Source organism: Platalea leucorodia (genome assembly GCF_965183815.1).
Source record: "Platalea leucorodia genome assembly, chromosome: 1".
In the NCBI taxonomy this organism is placed as follows: Eukaryota; Metazoa; Chordata; class Aves; order Pelecaniformes; family Threskiornithidae; genus Platalea; species Platalea leucorodia.
The window spans coordinates 93,369,186-93,390,221 of NC_138823.1; the positions used below are offsets into that span (position 1 = coordinate 93,369,186).

Below are 21,036 nucleotides of genomic sequence, written 5' to 3' on the forward strand. Positions count from 1 at the left end.
GTTTGCATAATTCACCAGAGCAAAGCACACATTCAAACATGTATGAAAAAGAACTTCTTCCCTGGGTAAGGGCAAAAGAGTAATAGTGGACAGCAGCTAAATGTAGCAATGAAATAGTTAAACACACAGGAGCTGCGGCACATGGAAAACGAGAGCCACATTTAAAGCTCTGCTGAGTACAAAGTGTGAAAATAGCTGTTTCTGTCCCATGCTTTGGGTCTCTGGGGGTTTCTTCAGAGACACTGTACAAGATCATCTTGCAAGATCATCTTCCTCATGCTGTCTAATATTTTCTAGAGACCATCATCATTTTCCCTCTGCCAGTACAACCTTCTTGAGGAGGTGGAGGGACTCTCAGTTTGCCATCAAAGCCCAAACTCCTTATCGGGTTATGAGCGCAGCTAAGGACACGTGGGTTTGCCCTCTAGTTCCCTCAGTTTACGGCACGGTGGGACAGGACTACATGAACCAAATCAGAACTGCCATTTTCTAGAACTCGTGATGGTTACATATAACATTGAATGAAACAAGATATACAGTTGGGAACAGTCGTATGGCAGCACGGTTGCAGGACAATTTTTACATGTGATTTGGATAAAAACTGCCCTTGAGAGGTGCTAAGTGGTCAAAAGGAAGACAGAGCAGCAGTGCCTTTTTCATTGGAAACTGCTGTGTTCCTTTGGGGGTAGGGGGAAGCCTCCTCTAAAACTTAAGAGGTATTCCTAATTCACAAGGGATTATATTTTAAACATGTTTTCTGTCTCATCAGTGCTATAGCACATATATCTAAGACATTGCTATGGATAACAGATAGGAGAAAGGAGGTAATTACACTACTAATTCAAGCTTCACATAGCAGGCTGCATTGAATGTAAAGTCTTTTCATAGAAAGATAGAAGAGGACTGAAACCCACATTAATAAAATCACAGCCGTCCCACTTACACTGAAGATGAACCGAAATATATTATGAACAAGGTGCATCTAGAACATTCAAAGCTATCTACAGACACATTAACTTTATTCTAGTGGAGGATATTATTGATTAGTTGAATCCCTGAGATCCCTTAGGAAACATCCACATATTCCCAGCAGTCTATAAACTAACAAGTGCTGGAAGAGGGGGGAGAGGGCAAAAAGAAAAGACCCAAACCCCATTGTGCCTGAGCATCTAACTTTGCCTTCATGATGAGGGAGTCCCACTGCAAGAACATAGTTCAGCCTTCAGCAACGACTGAAGTGGCCATGAGATCTGGCTACTTAGGCATGACTGATTAGACTTTCAGGTTGGTGGGGTTTTTGGTTTTGGGGTTTTTTTCTTTTTTTTTTGGTTGGTCAAATGCCAGAATTATCCTCTTAGCAGAGGTAGTGTCAAACCAGAAATTCAGTGTGTTATCTGTGGGAATTTAAATGGGGCTTTTCCCCTCCCGTTTACACTGTAAGTTTTTAATTTTTTTTTTCCCTGAGAATCATCATCTGCCACTTACATCAGCTTCCTTTGACAAACCACTACCGAGAGCCTTGAGTCTTGGCAGTCTGTAAACCAGCTAAGTTTTACAGCTAACTATGCCCTAAACCACTGTCCTGTGGAAAAGAAGGTATTTCAAAATAATAGAAAATTTGGATTCGCCACATACCCTGCTGCAATGATGGGCCAGCAACGATAAGCAAGAGAGCAACATGCAACATCCTCTTGTGGACTACTATCAAGAGATGCTTGTGCTGCAGATTCTTGAACTCACCTGGAAGAACTTGGTGAAGAGAGGGGAAGTCTCAAGAAGTCTGTTTGCAGGAGAAAAAAGTAATCTAAATACCAAAAAGAGTTTGTCTTGTACTCTTACTGTACCTGCAGGGATACAAACAGTGAGTAGAAGCTTTCCAGAGACTATTATTTATTTCAAGAAATACACAAGCAGATCAGGTGTTAACATTCACTTTTATTTATAAAAAAATTGTAGAACGTATTAAATACAAACATTTGGAAAAAGCAATCAAGGCTTCGCTAAGATGCCCAGGAAGAGGAAGACAGAGAATCAAGAAGCTTACCAGTTTTAGAGTTTTTAAACTAGCTGAAGTAATTACTATAATTTTTCACTGACTTCTTTATAGGCAGTGGCCATTATAGCAGCCAATGTTATTACTGTCCTTTTTAAAAAACAGAGATATGATCTGCCATCTTCCCACTCAACCACAAAGTGTAAGGAAGGAACACTTTCCAGGTTAAAAAATCAGGGTAATAAATACTAATGCATTTACCCATTACCTACATTGTATAACACTAAACATTTGCTTATAATCACACATGGATATCAAGTTTAGCCCAAAAAAATTGATTATACATTTCAAATCTGGATATCCAATAAGGTGTTATAAACTTTATACATTTTCCAGTGAACATCAAAATGAGGACAGTGTTTTGAAGTACAGAAACAAAATAACTGAATGCATAATCTACACTATAAAGGCAAACTACTGAGAGGTGGACTGGGGTCTAGTCATGTTCCAGATAGCTGGGAAGTCCTACAAACTGCCACTGAACTGAAAGGCTGGTTGGAAGACAAATCATGTCACATTCTCAGTCTATGTTAGCTCCTCTCCCTTCCTAAAAGGCCAAAGGTGAGAACTGTAGCTACTCTCTTCTGCACCTTGTGGTAAAGGAGTAAACTATCATTCTGCTCTCTACGTGGACAAACCAGATTCAAGCTTTCTTAGACTATTGTTGCTCTTTTACTGTCACTGTTAAATGCAGTATGCAGTACATACAGACCACTAAACAAGATGCAGAAGCAAGAAACTACAGAAAATACCTCTTCTGTCTTTTAAAGAGAGAGAAGCACTCCCACTTGCTGACAATATGGCGCTCCCTCCATCTGCCTGCTTTACCCTGTATCTGCTTTTGAGCTGCAGCATAATGCACATTGATGTGGCTATATGGCCCTAAAGCCAAACTCAGTTCTAAAAAAAAAAAAGAAAAAAATCTTATTTGTGGGACTGACTCTTTGGGGATAACCAAACTATTAAAAAAATCCAGTACAGAATAATCTTGGACACACAAACATTAACAGATATCTCCTGTTCTGCCTTGTATTTGTCAGAACAGAAAAAAGAATTGCCAACTTACCAGCACTCACAAGGTTACTACCGAAAGGACGAGAGTGCCAAGAGTGTTACAGGATACATAGTGTTGGCAGTCAGCTACAGGATGGACTGACTGGGTACCTGCAAGAGCATGGGCAGAATGCTTCTGACAAAGCTGCCCTGTGGGGACGGGCTGCAGTTGCACTACATATCCTATTATGAGTAGAGGGTTGAACAAATGGACCAGCATCCCGAACACGCGTCAGACCCTGTTACCGAGGAAAGCGTTTTCCAATTACCACATCTGCCTGCAGAGCACAGAGGGGACTGCCAACATGGGCACTGCTGTGCTGGAATTCCCAAACAGCCAGTCGTTTGCAGATCAACATCTTCAAGAAGAGGTAAATACTTCTCTTACCAGGCAAACACAGAGCAGTTGCTGGATGTACCAAATCGGTAGCGGTTCATTTAGCTACAAGCTTGAAAACAAAGTCTATTCCAGCAGCTTTCCCAAATCCAACAGCATCCCTTACTGCAACACAGACATGATTATCCTGCTCTCGCTGTGTTCCGTACACTTAAAACACTTAGTGCAATGAGAACGCTGATGCAGGCTTGGACTCATATGAAACAGTCAGGCCAGTTCCACCCCATTCCCTTTTTCCCTTTTTGGCAATTACCGATGTGCAAGATCCTTATTTCACAAGCCATAACATATATTTTTTGAAGATACTTAACAACAGATATTTAACAGCCAGAGCTTACTTGATCCCAAAAGCCTTGCTCCCATCCAAAGAATTCACTGCCACCCAAAGCAAGCAGGAGATCACATGAAGAGGAATCTTGTGAAGGGACGGGAGGTCGGAGTACCAAAGAAATTGAGAGAGACAACAGTCTGTTTAGTATGCTGACTGCTTCCTTCTCAGTGCTCAGCTTTTAGCATGATATACACCACATTCAAACAAATGAGGGGTTTGGTTTTGTTTTTCTGTCCTGGCTGTTTGGGAGGTATTTTTTATTTTCTGGAATCTTCAAGAAAAATAGGCCTTCCATCCTCTGAGTCAAAGACAAGAAATCATGATCTTGGCATCAGTGCCACCCCCCATTACACCATCAGAAATCAATACACTGCCCAGCATCCCTGCTGACATATTTGAAGTTATGCTTTTAGAATACACTTGAGACAGGCAATGGCTCCATTCCAGAAACACCCAATGTTACCAAGAGCCGAGTATGGCCCTTAGTTTTAACCTAGTTTAAAATATATTTTACAAATGCATTCCTACAAATCTGATCACAGCAAAACATATAGTGGTTTTAAAATGGCAGAAAGCTGAATTCAAACAACTCAATTTTTAAACCAGTGAGAAATATGGGCAATTTTAAAAGAAAACAATAAACTTCTCAAATACAGACGTTTGTGAAATACACATGCACACGCACACTCTCACACTCACATGCTCCCACTTGCTTCACTCCGTGTCAGATTAAGATTACACAAGGCAATTTTCAAGGTTGCACTTACAACCACAATGACAAGAACAGCATTTTTGAGGTAGCTGAAGTCAAAGAGCAAACCACAGCACAAGCAAAGAAACAGGTGCTCGCACTCACGCCGAGCCCACTCTTTGGAGACACGTTCTCACGTGCGCAGGGGCGTGTGCTGAAGAGGCACATGTTCCACGGGGAATGAAGTTCAGCAGCACTGGAGACCTGACAAACTACTCTCCAGAGAAGCTTATGTTGGGAGACCAGATGCACGATCAAGGGACCACGGCTTAAATCACTGCACATCAGCTGAGCTGTGGTAACAGTCTCAGTGCTCTTAGTCTGCAGCAGTTCTGCCGACAGCTCTGTCTCACGTGCACTGAAGCAAGTACAACTGTGGCAGTTGAAGATGTTATTACTCAGAGCTGTCTCTCCCACTTCTCTCCTAGATGCTACTGTTGGTAGAAAGGTACATGCACCCGTATCTCACCTGCTCCAGTCTGCAGCCTAGCATTCAAGTTCAAGCCCGCCTCCACGGTATTACTTGCCAATGGACTGTGAACAGGAGCAGGAGAGACACAGACTTGAGTTCTTCAGGTGCAATAACATCTTTGCCACATTGATAGTGCAGAGATGTCAAACTGCCACAGCTTGAATCACCAGACTTCATCTCTCAGAGCCCTCTGCTAGCCTACAACAAAAGGAGTTGAGCTAACCTCACAGCAAATGCCAGGCCATGTGGGCATAAGGGGATAGCAGCTGTGGCTGGCTGACAAACTGGCTCAGCCACAGTAACTGGATCATGTCTCTGGGCACACAGAGAACTTGATGCTGCCCAAATTATAAAACTGTGTCAAACACACTCATACACACACACATAATGCAGTATTTTCATCAAGAAGCTTTCTACGGATCAACTGTTTGCATGATTACAGCTGAGAGTCTTGAAGATGGGATGGAAATTATGGCAAGATGTTTTGCAAAAGTAGAAAGAAAAAAAAAAATCAACCTCCTACGATTAGGTCTCTGTTGTGTAGTTGCTGTATGAGAGAGATGGCACAGATGAGAAGTTGTTATTCCACTGTCTTCCTCCAGTATTCTGCTGCAACTCTGCCTGTTCTTTATATTTGCTCAGAAGATTTTTGGCTTCTTGCAGATCCTGAGAAGAGTTTTCCCCATATTCTTCCTTCAGCCACTGCCTGAACTGCAGAAATTGAACATACATATACAATATGATGAAACAATAACATGAGACTGATGCAGAAGTAATACACCCTCCTGTCCTACAGAATTTCAAGAGCCTTTAAGAACACAAGTCATTTAAAGAAAAGCGCTCCAAATATTGTATGTCCTTCAATAGCAGCACAGAGTACACAGGCACAGGAACACACATTTGAAATCACTGAGATCCCTTACATGCCCTAAAATGACACACTTGCATAACAGCTGGGCTGACTGAAGTAATATGGAGTAAGGAACACCCACCGGGCAAGGACGACCTGGACTTGAAAGCACCCTCCTCCTGTTGCATATACAATAAGATAAATAAGCATGGAAGCTAATATGGTCAGCCAATTTGCCCAAGTCACAACAGGCCACAAGAAGGTTGAAGATCAGAAAGTGAACCACTCATATGGGATTTTCATCCTGAGCCCACAAACACCAGTAGTGAAAAATGTACTGTAGATATCGGGAAAGGTATCTTCTAGGAACAAAAAGACGAGGAGCTTCAAAAGCTACAGACCCTATATGTTACTGACAGGAGTGACTGAATATGGTACATGGTAACAGATGTACCAGGTCCAGCTGAAGGTCAATCCAGCTCTGCATCCTGGTATGAGAGCAGCCAGATATAAATGCCGAAGAAAGAATCAGGCAACGGCAGGGCAATAATGGTGGGACCTTTTCCCTGCTCATTTCCTCAGCTTCCAGCAATTTTCAGCTCAGGTAATTTAGGGGGCTGAGTCAGTATCTTTGTGTCTGACAGCAACAAATGCATTTTTCTGCCATGAGATCACTTTCTGAATCCACAAATTTTTACCACAAGATACCTGGATGCCAACAAGCTCCTGAAGCACATATTGTATAAAACCCCCTCCTTTTCCTTGCTTGGGACCTGCCAATTGATAGCTCCCTCTCACATTACAGGGAAGAGTGGAAATCACACCTGTTCACTTTCTCTATTCCACTCAACTTTATAGACCTTTATCACATCCTTCTCTGTCATTTCTTCGCCAGTTGAAGAATTTGAGTCCATTTAGTCATTCCTGACAATCTTGTTGCTCTTCTCTGCAGAAACAGCAAGCAGACACAGACCCCCACTGTTCTGTCCCAGTGGGGATAATATTCCTGTGATCACTTTTCAAGTCTTAACTTTAATAGCTTTGTCCTGTTTGGGGCTCATGGATGACTTTATCCATAAGACCATTTACTAGGACATTGGGAGACATACCTCAGCGTAATTACTCCTTCCCATTCCTAAAAGATCGTAAAGTCCTGAGTCAAATCTGAAGCCTCAGGCTACCATGTGTGTCCTGGTGGGAAGTTTGGAATTGGTGCAAACCACGTTATGACCTTAGTGACTAAACCCCTTCCTGTAAGACCAAGATCTAAAGGACTCCATTCCAGAAACCCCACAGGATACCACCCTATAGTGGCACAGCAAAACACCCATGCTGCTGAAATCAGAAAAAAGTTCACGCCCTTGGCAGATGGCATTACTCCACTGAAATCAGGTGTGTAAACAGACACCTGCTAAGGATGTGGTTGCTGTTAAGAGACAGTAGGAAACTACAGCCCAGCCAGTGACTACAGGTGGATATTTCTTTTTGCAACCTACTGCCTCCCCCTCAGCGAAAAAAAGGCAGAATGTGCCGTCCATGGTGGATGAAAAAAGAGAGACGTTACTGTCTTTATCAGGCTATTTGCATATAGCCTTAATTGTCATTGCTGTTAGCCCAGACCAATTAGAGTAGAAATGACTGTAAGGGAGGAAGGAGACAAGTCTGGAAAGTCCCCCCCTGACTTTTGTCTCTTAAAAATCAGTTACTCTACCATTTACACCAGTTCCAAACGATCCAGGAAACATTCAGTTAAATATTAAAAAAACGCAAATATTTACAGTTGCAAACTGCATCATGCAAAACAAATGGTAATTTCTAAACTCTGAGCTTTCTGCAGCAGAATGACGGGGATGGAATAAAAAAAAAAAACCAACATCCTTTGCCTCATGTATTTTGCTTTCCGATTTTGGTTTGCCTCTGTTGTTGTTGTTGATTTTTAACACAAAAGCCCATAGAACAGCAACATGCTGAGCAATGGAAAACGGAGGGGACGGCCAGAGTAGGTTGTTAACATAAGTGGAAGTCACCGATCACCCACGGAGAGCAGGTCTTTTGCGTGGGACGGTTCTTTTTAGGGGTAAGAAACTAATTTTTATTTTATGAATACCACTTTGCAGTCTTAGTGTTCCCTCAGTTCTCCTAGTCCTACAAAGCCTTCAAAGGCAAAGAAGAAAAAAGGGTCAGATTTGAGACTGTTCTACACATCAGAAAATGTATTAAGTCTCAGCCACAGAAGGGGGGGAACACGACACGCAAGTCATAATGAGAACCTAGTTTAACTCCTGGATAGCAAAGATTTCTGATTATGATTTCTTTCCTGCTTACTATTCCAAATGAATGCGTTGAGGGGAAATCCACTATTTTTATGCAACTGGTACTTATAGGTTGGTCTTTCTGCTGCATTCTGAGCAACTCACTCTTTAGTGTTTACCCCTCTAAAGGTGTCAGTCTTGTACTGTGTCTTAGAACACATGAAGCCATCACTGGATTGAGAGCACAGCTGGGCAAGAGGTGTTTAGATGTTGTGCTTCATCTCTTCCCCCATCCAGCATTCCCTGATACCTTCAGTTCCGTCCGCACCTCCCCAGTGGAGCAGGCTTGGCCAGGAAGCCACTCTCTCAAAGCAAGAACAGGGAGTCAGATAAACCACCCAGGCCACAAAATAATGAGAAGTAGCCCATGATCTGACTTGGGGTTGTGTTTCACAGCTCATTTGTTTGTAGTTCATTTACCTGATCAACATCATGTTTTTCAAAGTCCTGTAGCTGCCTCTGGAAGCCCATGTTAGGATTGGCACAGGATCTCGCTGCGCGGACAACAGACAGTGCATCTTCCCAACCAAAGTCTGTGATGGTCATGATGTAGGCAACCACCAATGTTACACTCCTGGAGACACCTGCAAGGCTGCATGAAAAAGGAGGTGCAATAAACTGAAGTAGTGCTGTACTTCAGCTATCACAGTCGAAAGCATCACTTCCCAACATCACAGCAGACTGCTGCGTTGCTTGCCAGAAGGAAGAAATATTGTAATATTTGAGTTAAAGGGTTTTGGTGCTGCTTTTTCAAATGTATCAGAACAAATCTATGACAAGATGAAGAAAGTGGGTTCTGAGTGGTAATTCATATGAGACTGGAAAGGAAGAAATAAGTATTAAGTCTTCAGAAAAGCAGGGGACAGTGAACATGTCTAAGTTAGAATTGGTTTTTAATACGCTAGAAATAAGTCACCCACTTTCATCTGCTTATACAGATCAGAGCAGTGAAATAAGACCACTCCCTCTCCACCATAAATAAAGGGTTCCATTTCATGGGGCTGAAATTAACTTTAACTAAACTGTTAAAAGTACGTATGTCTGGTTGCTTGAGCTCCTCTTCTCTTTCTGCTATCCATGCACTGTGCAACTTCAATTCTCAGGACTCCTGTTTCCCCACATGAAACGCTGGGATAAAGTAAGAATCATTCATTATTACTGGTTTTACAGCACTGGACAAAAAACTCCTAACTATCACTACTGTGAGTATAAAGAACGTGTTTGAGTTACATTTGTACCAGACTCTTTCACTTGGCATTTGGAGAACATTTTATGCTTTTGAAATGCTTCACAAATTTAAATACGTGTTTTTTAAAACTCTATCAGAATTCAGACCAGTTATCCCTGTTTTACATACCTGGAGACTGACCAAATGACTCGTGCAGAGCCCTATCATGAGTCAGTGGTAAACTGAGGATTTATGCTCAGGGCCTGTGTACGAGTCCAGCGTTCAAATCATGAGATGACTCTGATTCCAGATATAGACTTAAGATATGTCACTTGGACACACAGCACAAAGACTACAACCAATAGCAGAGAGCAAGAAAAAACCCACGGTGGGATTTCCTTTTCTATTCTCTACAGTCCCAGGAGCATCTCTCCAATCAGACTTGCTGTTAACAAATGCAACATTTGAATGCTTCAGCAGTTTAAAGAAAAAAAAGAGAAAAAATATCAATTTCTGTTCAGAGGAAATTTTTTTTAACAACTCTGAAGTCACCAAAAGAGCTGTTATAGAAACTAATCAAATTATTAGGATTATGGAAATCACATTTAGAAATACAGTGATTAAAATAACAGGAAATAAATAATACATCTCTAGTCAATGCATCTCTAGTCAAATCAATCCTACAAAAAGGTTTGATAAGAAGAGAAGGTCAAGAAGAGTTTCTTGGGCTCCTTTTATCTCCAGGCAGCTGCCCACCCCAGTGACTCAAAAGTCCTAGCATGACGCTTTAATAGCATTTGCAAATCTTCTGGGGCTCTTCAAATAAAGGGGGCATTTCAGTCCAAGAGGATTTTGCTATAAAATGGAGATGAACATTAACTTGTCATTAAAATGATGGACATCCAAATCAAGGTAGAGAAACCCTTAAGAACTTTTTTTAGCAAGTGGTATACATACCAATGAACTAGGCAGCCTTCGCCTGTAAGCCGGCACTCATGGATAAATTTGATGCTCTCTCTGAAATGCCTTGCCCTGAAAAGAGAAGCAGAAGGGGAGTAAAGAAAGTGCTCTATTTAGTAAAATCACTACTTAGAAAGAGAGAAATGTATCCGAAAGCTCACTTAATGCAGTTTCTAGAATTTAGAACTGAATACAGGTCTTACAAAGTAAAAGTTAGTGTTTGCCAATGAAACACAAAACTCACCAGCATAGTTATTCTCCACTCTACCTGAAGAAGAAACTGGTATCTTGGGCACTACAGTGCGATAAGCATTAACAAACACTTTATTCTGATGACTGTGAAGTGTGTATTTCAGTTTGTGTTTTATTCTTCTTTAAACTAGGAACTTGACCTCGTATGGCCTTGCGTACATTCAGACGTCAGATGAAACTCAGCACGACTACGTGAACAGTTCTCAAGGTATATTGTCTCTCACAGAGGCATCCACTACCTGCTACCCAAACTTATGCTTAACTTTGACTTCACCTCCTCCTTCAAACCATGTACTAGGACACATCTAAATGTTACAACTTTCTTCTTTGCAACATAAAATCTCTCCCTTTTGTCCCTGCTATAAAAAAATTCTCAATTCAAGCCCTGGCTTCTTCAGCTCCTTCCAGTCTCCTCCCCTCAGACTGCAGTACCCCTTCTGCCTGCCCTTATTCAGGGTGTCAGCCAACCCCTGCCTACAGCCTACCTTTTTTAAAGCAGTGGAGGAGAAGATGGGGAGAAGATAAAGACTCAGTTTACAAACCTTAAGGTTTGTACTCTCATTATCCTTTACACATGCCTCTTCATTTTAAATGGGGCAAGTCTGAAGGAAAGTAACTGGGCAGCTGTCGTCATCTCAGTAAATCTGCAGCATCGCCTCTTTGCATCCCAGTCCCAAGTTGCTCACCCTGCCTCTGCTTTTCAGACTGCAAAGCCTTTGGGGCTGCCTGCAATTTATGGCAGGTGCAAGCAGAACCTCTTAGTTCAACAGAGCTGGAGTTCACTGCAGCCTTTGAGTGCTCTTGCAATTTAAGCTCGCAAGCAGTAGCAATGTGTGCAACACAGAGGAAAGAGCTTCTTAAGGGGCAGTCAGTACCAGGCTTATTGGCAAGGACGAACAAGAAAGCACACTGTGCTCAACACCCATGAAACACAACGTCCTGTATTCAAGATGTTTCCCCTCTCAGGGTGAATATTATACCACAAGGGTATAAGAAAAAACCTCAGCCCAGCACCAGCAGCCACACAAAAATCAGGAATACCCACATAAAAGGAAGCTTCCCTTCCTGCCCAACAGTGCAGCTGCTGATACTATAAACATGCAAGACCTGGAGGAGGAGAACAGCGATGCAAGAGAGCGACAGTGCCTGTGGAACTTGCAAAGGCAATGACATCTAAGCTAAAATATCCAACAAGAGGGATCCCAAAGCCCAGGACTCCCTCTCCAAGGCAGTTCTTGCATCACTGTATACAACAGGGAGAACACAGCTGGAGAAGATTTGAGTGACTTATTTGGAAAATCTCAAGGCACGATGCAATCCCAAGATTTAAGACGGCACGTCAACTCAGGTTTTTATGTTTCTTGAGAAACAGATCAAGTATGTGGGATAAGCGAAGAAGAGGGACAAAGCCTTACAAATGCATTTCTACTCAGACTGCCACTCCAAAACATTTTCACTGGCTGAGTTCTAAGAAATCATGGCGCTCAGGTCTGCCTGGGGGGCACAAGCAGCTTCACATAAATGAACTCAGAGGCCAAATGAGATGTTGGGCTGTGTGCGCAAGAGGCGTTGCTATTGTACAATGAAGGAGCACTTATCCAAGATGGAACGGATTCAGTCAGATGAAATTTGGTTAGGGCTGGATTGACAACACCCCAGTCTTCTCATACACCCATCTTTTCTCTTCCTCTCTACGAAAATCTGGCCAACAGCGCAGCTCCCAGCACCACTGAATTCACTTCAATGGTCTAGCACAAGTTTTGGTTAAACACTTCAATGCTTTGGTTAGAAAAATATCTGTGAATGAGCATAACACCTTTGCAAGGTACTAAATATAGCTAGCAGTGAACTCCATTCACTCAGTTTTATTCGCCCTTCCTTATCGCTGACACTCGGTCTGCTGAAACACTGTCAAGTGTCACTGTTTACAGGCATTCATGAAAACAAGAAGAGAAATAGCCAAGCTTAGAATTAGTGCTGCTCTGTAGAACCATGGCCCCACCTCGCCTTGAGTCAGAGAAAAGGAGAAAAGTACTCCTCCGCAACCCCATGGTAGGAGGGTCTCTGCTGGCTCCAGCACACACAGTTGCCTAAACTCATTTTCAAAGTTATGGTACAAACCATGTTTACCTGAAAACTAAGACTGAGGACCAGTTAGCTGTGTGGCAAGTGCCAGACACAAAGAATGGCAAGTCTTACATTAATCACAAAACAGTTGATTATCATCTGTAACAGGAAAACACTTGACAAGTGTGTTGATTTGCAGCCTATTTGTGGGACTGAACAGTTACTTCAAGACAATTTATTACATATCTGGCTTTTACATCTCCCAGCTTAAAGCTGGGTCCTGAACTGCATCATCTTCACAGTGGGAAAACACCGCAGGAAGAAGAACCAGTCCAATGCCCCTACCAGCATGTTGTAAAAGTCATCTAAACTTACGCATTAGCAAGCTGGATAATCCAAAACTAGGCTGAGGGCAGAGTTATGATACCAGATCCGCATATTCATTCGTTGCTAGTCAGACTTCTACGAATATTATAAAGGTTAAAAAGAAAGCATCCAAATCAGATAGGAAAAAGCATCTTGATGTTGCTTTCCTTTGGCAATGTTACTGCAGCAAAGATCCACCTAAATTTCTGTTCTTAATAGGTTATCTGGCTTCTGTATTATCACAACCAACAGCCTGACCGTTAGAGGTTAGTTCCTTAGAAAAACATAGCCTAAGACAACTAGCTCAAACAGGACAGGAAGGGAAGATTTGACTTCTATAGAATTAACTTTTTAGCAACAGGTTCTATAGGAGATGACGTTACTGGAGAAGTCAATGGCCCAAGGTAAAATTCTCACAGTCCAGAGAAAACAGTCATTTAACACCCAGGAAGCACCTTGAGTCTCAAAAGCAACTGCTTGATTCCTATGCTTGGTAGGGGCAGAACGTGGAGTAGAAGCAAGCTTCTGAGCCGCTTTAGTGAATACCCACATGTTAACAGGGGAATCCCTGCTGTATTTCCCTGCCAATTCATTCCTCTGAGGAAGGGAGCTCCACTAAACAAGCTTACCAGCAGTAAATGTGCATTACACACGTAAGAAACCAGAAGTTACCCTCACAAAAACTGAGCTGAAGTGAATTAAGAGCTCACAGTCCCAAAATTCAGTGGGTAAAGGCTTTCAGCTGGACCTTATCAACCTGCCAGCAGCTGCAAAGTAGCAGCAAAGCTTCTAACAAACTTGCTGTTGGGAGAGGGAGACAAGACAGCAGTGTGTATCTGGTCAGCTGTGCCTGTCAGCCATTGCTAAGAAAACACAAGGACCTGCAACACAGGATGCTGCTTTTTTTTTCCTGACACCACCAGAATCCCTCTTTGGAAAGAGGAGGGTAGATACACAAAGATGTTGCAAGGGAACCAATTCCCTTTCCTGCTCCCCAGCTATCCCTCCCTCCGCAGAGGGCACAGGCGGTACGGTTAACCGCTCCTAGATAAGACTCTGTCAAATCCTCACAGACTGAACAAAGACAGCTTCCTCTTGCTTTCAGAAGATTGTACGTGCAAAGCAAGCAACGTTGCTATTTGCGAGCATCATGATTTGATTTTACTTGAAGATCTGGACTGCATAAAGCAAAAAAGAAAAATCAGTTACTCATCAAGTTTTATTTTAAGTGATAAAATGTATCAGTATTAGAAGTAATGACGTTGCTTGCAACCACCTGATACCAAAGCAAGTATTTTAGATGCCTGCAGCATAACAGAAACAATACTCATGCAAATATTCTATCTTCTTACTGAAGGCTTTAAGAGCTTTGGTACTGCGCCAGACAGGTTTTTTTCAATATAACTCCTTGATATTTAACAGTGAGGGAGGGGCTGAATTGTACATTGATTAACGTTCATCACAAATGCCATCCTTTCTATTTCCATTCCCAATTGATCCAGATCTCTATTAACAAAGGAAGCAGATTTGCAAAACGTTTTCAGAAATGCCACAGATCTCAGAATACCAACAAACAATTAATATGACAACATGTGAATGTTTCCCTCTAATCTCCTTTTCTTTCCTTCCCAAAAGGATTTTTTTTACATTTATTTATTTTTATTTATTTTTAAGTATGAAGGCCACAAAAGCTGTCCATGACAAAGGTAGTTAGCTGTCTGCCTTCTCATTACAGACCTGTCTTGAAATTTAGGGGTTTGGGGTGTTTTTTGCTGTGGGGTGGGGGGCTGAAGGGGTTTGTGTGGTGTGGGTTGGTTTTTTTTCCCCTCCTTCCCATAAAACCATGACAGAAACGCAGAATGAAAAGGCAAATCACCACACATCAAATGCCACGCTGGAATCTTTCTAGGGTACGAGAAACACATACTCTAAAAATATCCCCCGAAAGCATGAGCCGGAATATTGCTGTGATGTGAGAGAAAAGCAGTGCTGCATTTCCTTCCGTACCTACCAGGCCTCTTTCAACTACTTGTTTCTCTACAGAATTTGGTAGCAGGATGTGGCTGAAACCCCCCTCGCCTCTCCCCAACATAAACAGTGAGCTCTAGAAAAAAGAGTTGGTCACCATCCAAGTTCTCTTACAAAACCTGTTTTGATTTCTCTTTGGAATCAAGACTTGCTATGCTCAATGGTTCAAAACATTAAAACCAAGGGCAAGTCAATTAGCGTTTCACGAACATTAGCAGAGATGAGCAAGAGCGAGGCTGGGACACCCTAGTTTCAGTACATATATCCTCAAGGCAAGAGTCACCACAGGGCAGAAACTCCCCGCCGTGCCAGCCTACTAAGAGCAGCGGGACCTTCTATGTCAGGTTCAAGAAGTCCAGAGCAGATAGTTGCAGGGGTAATTTGCACACTGGGACTTTACCCTGAAGGCCCACTGTGAGGAATTTATTTCAACCCTTGAAGCACCAGGCTTCATACCTCTTTCAAATATTTTCTTCTCGCTAATGGCTGAACATAGCACTAGCAAAAAAGAACAGCCAAGCAAAAACATTTACAAAAACAATGGCTAGAATAAACTAAATTAGGAGCGGACTCACTAAGGAATTTCTGAAGTTTAAGGCCACAAATGAAAGAGAGTGGTTACATACTGACCCTCCTACAAACCCTGACACACAAAAAGCAGGGTCTGAACCAAAGTGGCTAGAATAAATTGTTACTGTGTTTTCTTAACGGATTAAAACCCACATCTGTATGATACTTGTGAGAAATCAGAATCAGATACTTCAGCTCTTTGTAAAACAGGCATCACGGTACTGAGGGATTTCTGGGGGTTTGTGATTTATTTTTAAAGAAAACTTACAAGTTCTGCGAGGGTGAGTCAGCAGCAGGAATGCACAGATACTTCACTCCCTGCGTAAAGAAGCAAAAAAGAATGAGAAGAAAATATCCAAGTTAAATACACTTATCTACCACTGTGCAAGTCCTGCTCTAGGCTGGTGCAGTTTTATTGACTTTGAGAAAGGCACACCATTATTCAGACAAGCAGAGATCATTTCTATGCAGCCGGATTTTAAAACACTGTTTTCACATCTGCTTTGTTGCTAAGACACCAGCACATAGCTTAGTCATGCTTATCCCAAGGCCTAATAGCAAGCTGTTTAAAATAGAAGCACCTTTACTAAAAGGGTGTAAAACTCTTTTTCAAAATCTCATTCTTCTTACATTTCTAGAAAAACTAAGTTGCATCTTCTCCTCCCCTTACCTTTCTCTGAACAGGTGCTACAACCTAATAAGCAATTTCTTTTGATCCCATGCAATCATTTTTCTTTACCTAGTTGATAAACCAAACAAAATGCATTTCAGATAAGCAACATGTTTGTGGTATGGGGCTTTTTTATATTTTTTTGAAACTTCAAGAAGGACAACTGTAAAACTCATACTTTTCTTCCACAAAGTTAGCCTCATTTTCTTAGTCAGCTATCATAAGAAGTTACAAGATCAGTTAGGGAAGTTAGATAACCATTTCTGATGCATTAAAAATGTTACTGGGTATATTTAAAACAACACTATAATCATACACTACTGCTTTGCATTGTCAACGCTCATTTTAACTGTCATTTTATTTTCAAAGCTTGTTTTGCTCCTATGACTGTTAAGAAAAAGAACACTTCTGAAAATATATTTAGCTAACTTCTCAAATAGGACTTCCAAGAATATAGGTTGCGGCTCAGACACACAAAAACCAAATCACTCACTGGAAGTCTTTCGACTTATGTCAGATGGAGAGTTATGAATTTTTCAGATGTACTTGTAAAGATAAGGATTCACAGCAAAAGGTCCACCATAAAATGCACTTTAGTTTATCTTTCTGTAACAAGGCAAACCCCTGTAATAATCCTGCACGTTCAACACCACACATGGAAAAATCACACATTTATCTATAAGAGCTCCTTTGCCAACAAGGTGGAACACAACATGCATCTACCAGGCATTTCATTTGCCAGCTGGGGTGGGAGGTGAAAATTTCATTGCTCAACTGTAGTGGCTACCTGAGGCAGCATCTCCTCCATCACCACCTGTGCTTTGCTGGCTCCGAAACCCCTCTTTAATTTCCTCTACATGCACTTTGTTACTTCACTTGCCATCTTACACCAAAGAGCAATCCCTTTTATAAGAGGTCCTGACCCCTGGCACCATGATACACCGTCATGCTCATCCTCTGCAAGATGCATGAACTTTCACCGCTATGTCAGAAAGGATGTGACACCTCACCCCCATCTCTTCACCACCACTTACACATGGCACCAGCCATTTTCTCAACCCACCAGAACCCCCTCAGCCAGCGTCTTCTTCACAGCCACACAGATTTTAGAGCCTGCCCTAGCCCTACCATGCTTCACCAGACTTCTTCGCTCTGACAGGCCATCCCCAGCATGCCGCAACCGGAGCGGAGATGCTACTGCCTATGGTCTTCTGGTCTGGGGAAGGCAGAGTCAGAGCAGGGAAGGCTCTGCAGACAGCGCTAAGCATGGAGATGGAGACGTGGCAGTACCTGACGAGGAAGAAGGCACCATCAGGACAACACCAAGCCAGTGACAGCACGTGGCATTTTGCGCGAGAGCTGCATGGCAAAATGCAGCTGAGGGGAGAGAGAATGAGAATGAAGTCAGTTTGCAAACCAAAGCAGCTTGCTGCCAGAGGCAACGGCATCAACAAGTAACAGTCCCTCCTGCCTTGTATCAGGAGAAGGGATGCCTGCTGCCGGGAAACCAGGATGGCTCCACAGCCATAAGCTGATCCACAACAGCTTGCGCGGATACATTCATTTAGAAACACGATGTAGCAGTAATACATATATCGATAGGCTGCTGAGACAAGGATGATAGTTATATTGTGACAGATTAATTACGATAATAAGCAACTTGTATGACACATCTGAAAGGTTTATCTCGGACACTAGTATCACTTCAAGTGAGTCACTCCAGTAGAACGAGGGCCTGTGACCTGAAAGTAAATTTACATGCCATTCCTTCCCCCACGCCTCTAGACAACTCCATGCCACTAACTCTGCACCACCATGGGAAAAAAACAGGAAGAAAACTGAAGGTAGGAGAAGGGTTAGCTCCAGAGCACACTATATGCCAGAAGGTTCGCCCCTTCCGCATGCACTGACGCAAGCTGTTCCACAGATTTCAGAAGCTATGGCACATGCTGAGTGCTTTTCACAGGCGGAGTGCAGAGGGGCTTTCAGATCATGTTCACTTTAAAAGCAGAAGTAGCACCAGCACAAGTTTAAGACCCACAATGTTCTTTTTTTGTCATGGCTGGCTAGTTCCCACTACCACAAGCAAGCATGAAACTAGCCTTTGAGAGACCGCACATGGTACTGAATGGCTCATCCAGAGCTTGGTCCTGGATGTCTTCAGCACTTACAATTTCCAGTGAAGCCCACAGGACTCTTCTCACTACTGTGCTTGCAAATGCTCAGCATCAGCCTATTAGCCTTATTAATAAAGCTTCTCAGACAGGAGATGGTTAAAGTTACTGGAATTTGGTATTTTGACCGATGCATGTCATTTGTATGGTGTTTTTGGAAAGCTGTGGTGATGGACTCCTCCCTGTGAGGAAATAATCACACACTCAACTCAGAAATAGTTAGAGGTGGGATTTCAAAAGTACTGTGCAGTGACCTAACCTGACTCCCACAAAACCAACAGTGAAACTCTCAGTGACTTTGACCCAAACACAGTTTGGCCAGAGTTGGTAACTCCTGAGGATCCCACCCTACCATCAAGTTTTGCTTCTCTTGGTTGAAATAACAATGATAACAATAGGATCAAATATCATTCATCGTAATTGGATATCTGAAATACAACGACAAGATTGTATGGGGCAGGTATTCATAAATGAGACTTCAAGGGATTTTCTGTGTAGGTAGTCATATGTTGATTGCTGGAATCAGCTTTTCCTCACATATGCTGGATAGACTTTCTTTTTTAAACATATTGGCAATAGGAAGATACTTAACTACCAAACCCTGCTGTCTGTGACTGGTTTTTAAAAAAAAAAAAAAAAAATTATTTGTATATTTGTGCCCCAAGACACTGCTGTCCTTCCTGTGCACATACCCTGCAGATAACATCTAAGAACTGTCCCAAAGGGACCTTTCAAAGCAGAACAGTTTATGCCAACTGAACAAGTAAATACCTACAACATTTTAGATGGGGTACTAGCATGCAAGAAAGACAGACACATCACTATTTTATTACCTAGCAGTTTGTTTGCCATTCTGAAACCGCAAAGCACAAGATGTAAGAAGGCAACAATCATTGAAACAGCAACTAAAACAGAGTAAGCTAAATCAAGATTGTTGAAGAGTCAAGCAGACTAGCTCCTAGGGAAAATTTCAGCAAGCTCCAAATCAGTACCTAGTCTGCAGTTTCGTTAAATAAACTTGAATCTGGTTGCAAATGCAATATCCAAAGTTGAACCAAAATTGCGTATTGATAAAGATAGGAAGACAAAACACAAATTTGATGTCAACCATATGGAAGTCTTTATTTTATTTATTAATTTATTTTTAAATTAACTGCTTTGTTCCCTAGGAATGACAATTCTCTAAAAATTATTCACTGGAGGAAGGACAGAACAACTCAAAACAGGTATTGTACCACTTCATCTACACACACTAAATTAGGTGCCACAGAATAGCTAACTCATCCCAAAACATGGTATTTGTCCAAAGCAAAGAGAAAAGCTTGCAATTATAAAAACTGATGAAAAGAGAAATATTATTTTAAATCCTACATGAAGTAATAAATCCACTTTATTTATTGAATACTGCTGCTAATAGTTATTCAAACATTTCTTCAGCTGACAGCTGTCAGTCATGTCTTATGTCTCCAAACAAGCTTTTTCCCAGATTATCCATTAAAAAAAAAGAATCAATCCAATCTTTTTAATTAAACAGAAGCTAATGTATGTTCTCAGGTAATAAAACATTCCATGCATATGAAATGTGTTCAAACTCAAGCTCCTAGGTCAACAAGGTGCTGAACACAGCTTTCCTCTGCTCATCTCGATTCACTACTACTTTCCACTTGTTACTTTTAAATCATTGCTCACTTTCCTTTCTCCATCAATCACCTTTACCACCAAACACCCCTACCTCCAACACACACACTTCTCTAAACTTTTTCCTTATTCATAAGATGATCCTAACTGATGCCATCATCAAATAAAAGCAGCACTCCCATTTCTTTTGGTATATTTAACCTGTTAAGATTACCTCAAAAAAATCAGTAAAATAAAATATAATTTATTTTTCTGTTTTCTGTTTCAGCAGACAGAGTAACCACCAAAACTAGATTTCTGTCTCTTAGGCCCTGAAACTAAATGCTACAGTTAAACCGATACAGTGAGAGCTAACAAAACTAGAGCAAGTATTCCGATTTCAAGATTGTCAAAGTTGAAACAAGCGAGAGTTAAGTAAAATTTCTAAAATTCACTGTTATTTGAGAAACAATGACAACACTTGCACAATTTCATCACAGATTCTAGAACTAAGTCAGTTCTGCTGCAGTGAATATCAAGGTATTAAAAAGGTTTAGGTGCACACATAGATATGCAGAGATTTGACACTACAGTTAATAAGGTATTCATGGAATTGGAGTAATTTTCAAATTTCCATTTATTTTAGAGGTTGATCTACTAAGATTGGAAACTGAAGAGTTATATCACATTTGGAAAAGTCAGTAAGACTACAGAACACACCTTCCTAATATCATTAGCTTTTGAAAAAGATAATTAAGTCTTTGTTATTAAATCCAGTATTTCATGAAGTGCTCAGGAAACTTAACAGTCCAGTTTCTTTAAGAACACTCTGTTTCTATTCTACTTACCTATAATCTATTTTAAGAACTCCAGCGTCATTTTAACTGAACTTACAAAAACTGGCATTTGGGGTTTTTTAGCAGAACATGTAGAATTCTGCAGTAG

General features: G+C 41.5%; 1 protein-coding gene across 2 annotated transcripts in view; it reads right to left on the bottom strand.

Moving 5' to 3' along the window:
- Positions 1 to 2,001: 2,001 nt before the first annotated feature.
- The window catches only part of DUSP22 (dual specificity phosphatase 22), a 44,044-nt gene continuing 25,009 nt past the window's right edge, over positions 2,002 to 21,036 (bottom strand). For both annotated transcript variants that reach the window (XM_082326098.1, XM_082326099.1), the window contains 4 exons: positions 15,899 to 15,948; positions 10,345 to 10,419; positions 8,640 to 8,811; positions 2,002 to 5,768 (listed from right to left, as the gene is read on the bottom strand). In XM_082326098.1, coding sequence (XP_082182224.1) covers positions 5,583 to 5,768; positions 8,640 to 8,811; positions 10,345 to 10,419; positions 15,899 to 15,948 — 483 coding nt within the window. In that variant the 3' untranslated portion in view covers positions 2,002 to 5,582. The remainder of the gene's footprint in view (positions 5,769 to 8,639; positions 8,812 to 10,344; positions 10,420 to 15,898; positions 15,949 to 21,036) is intronic.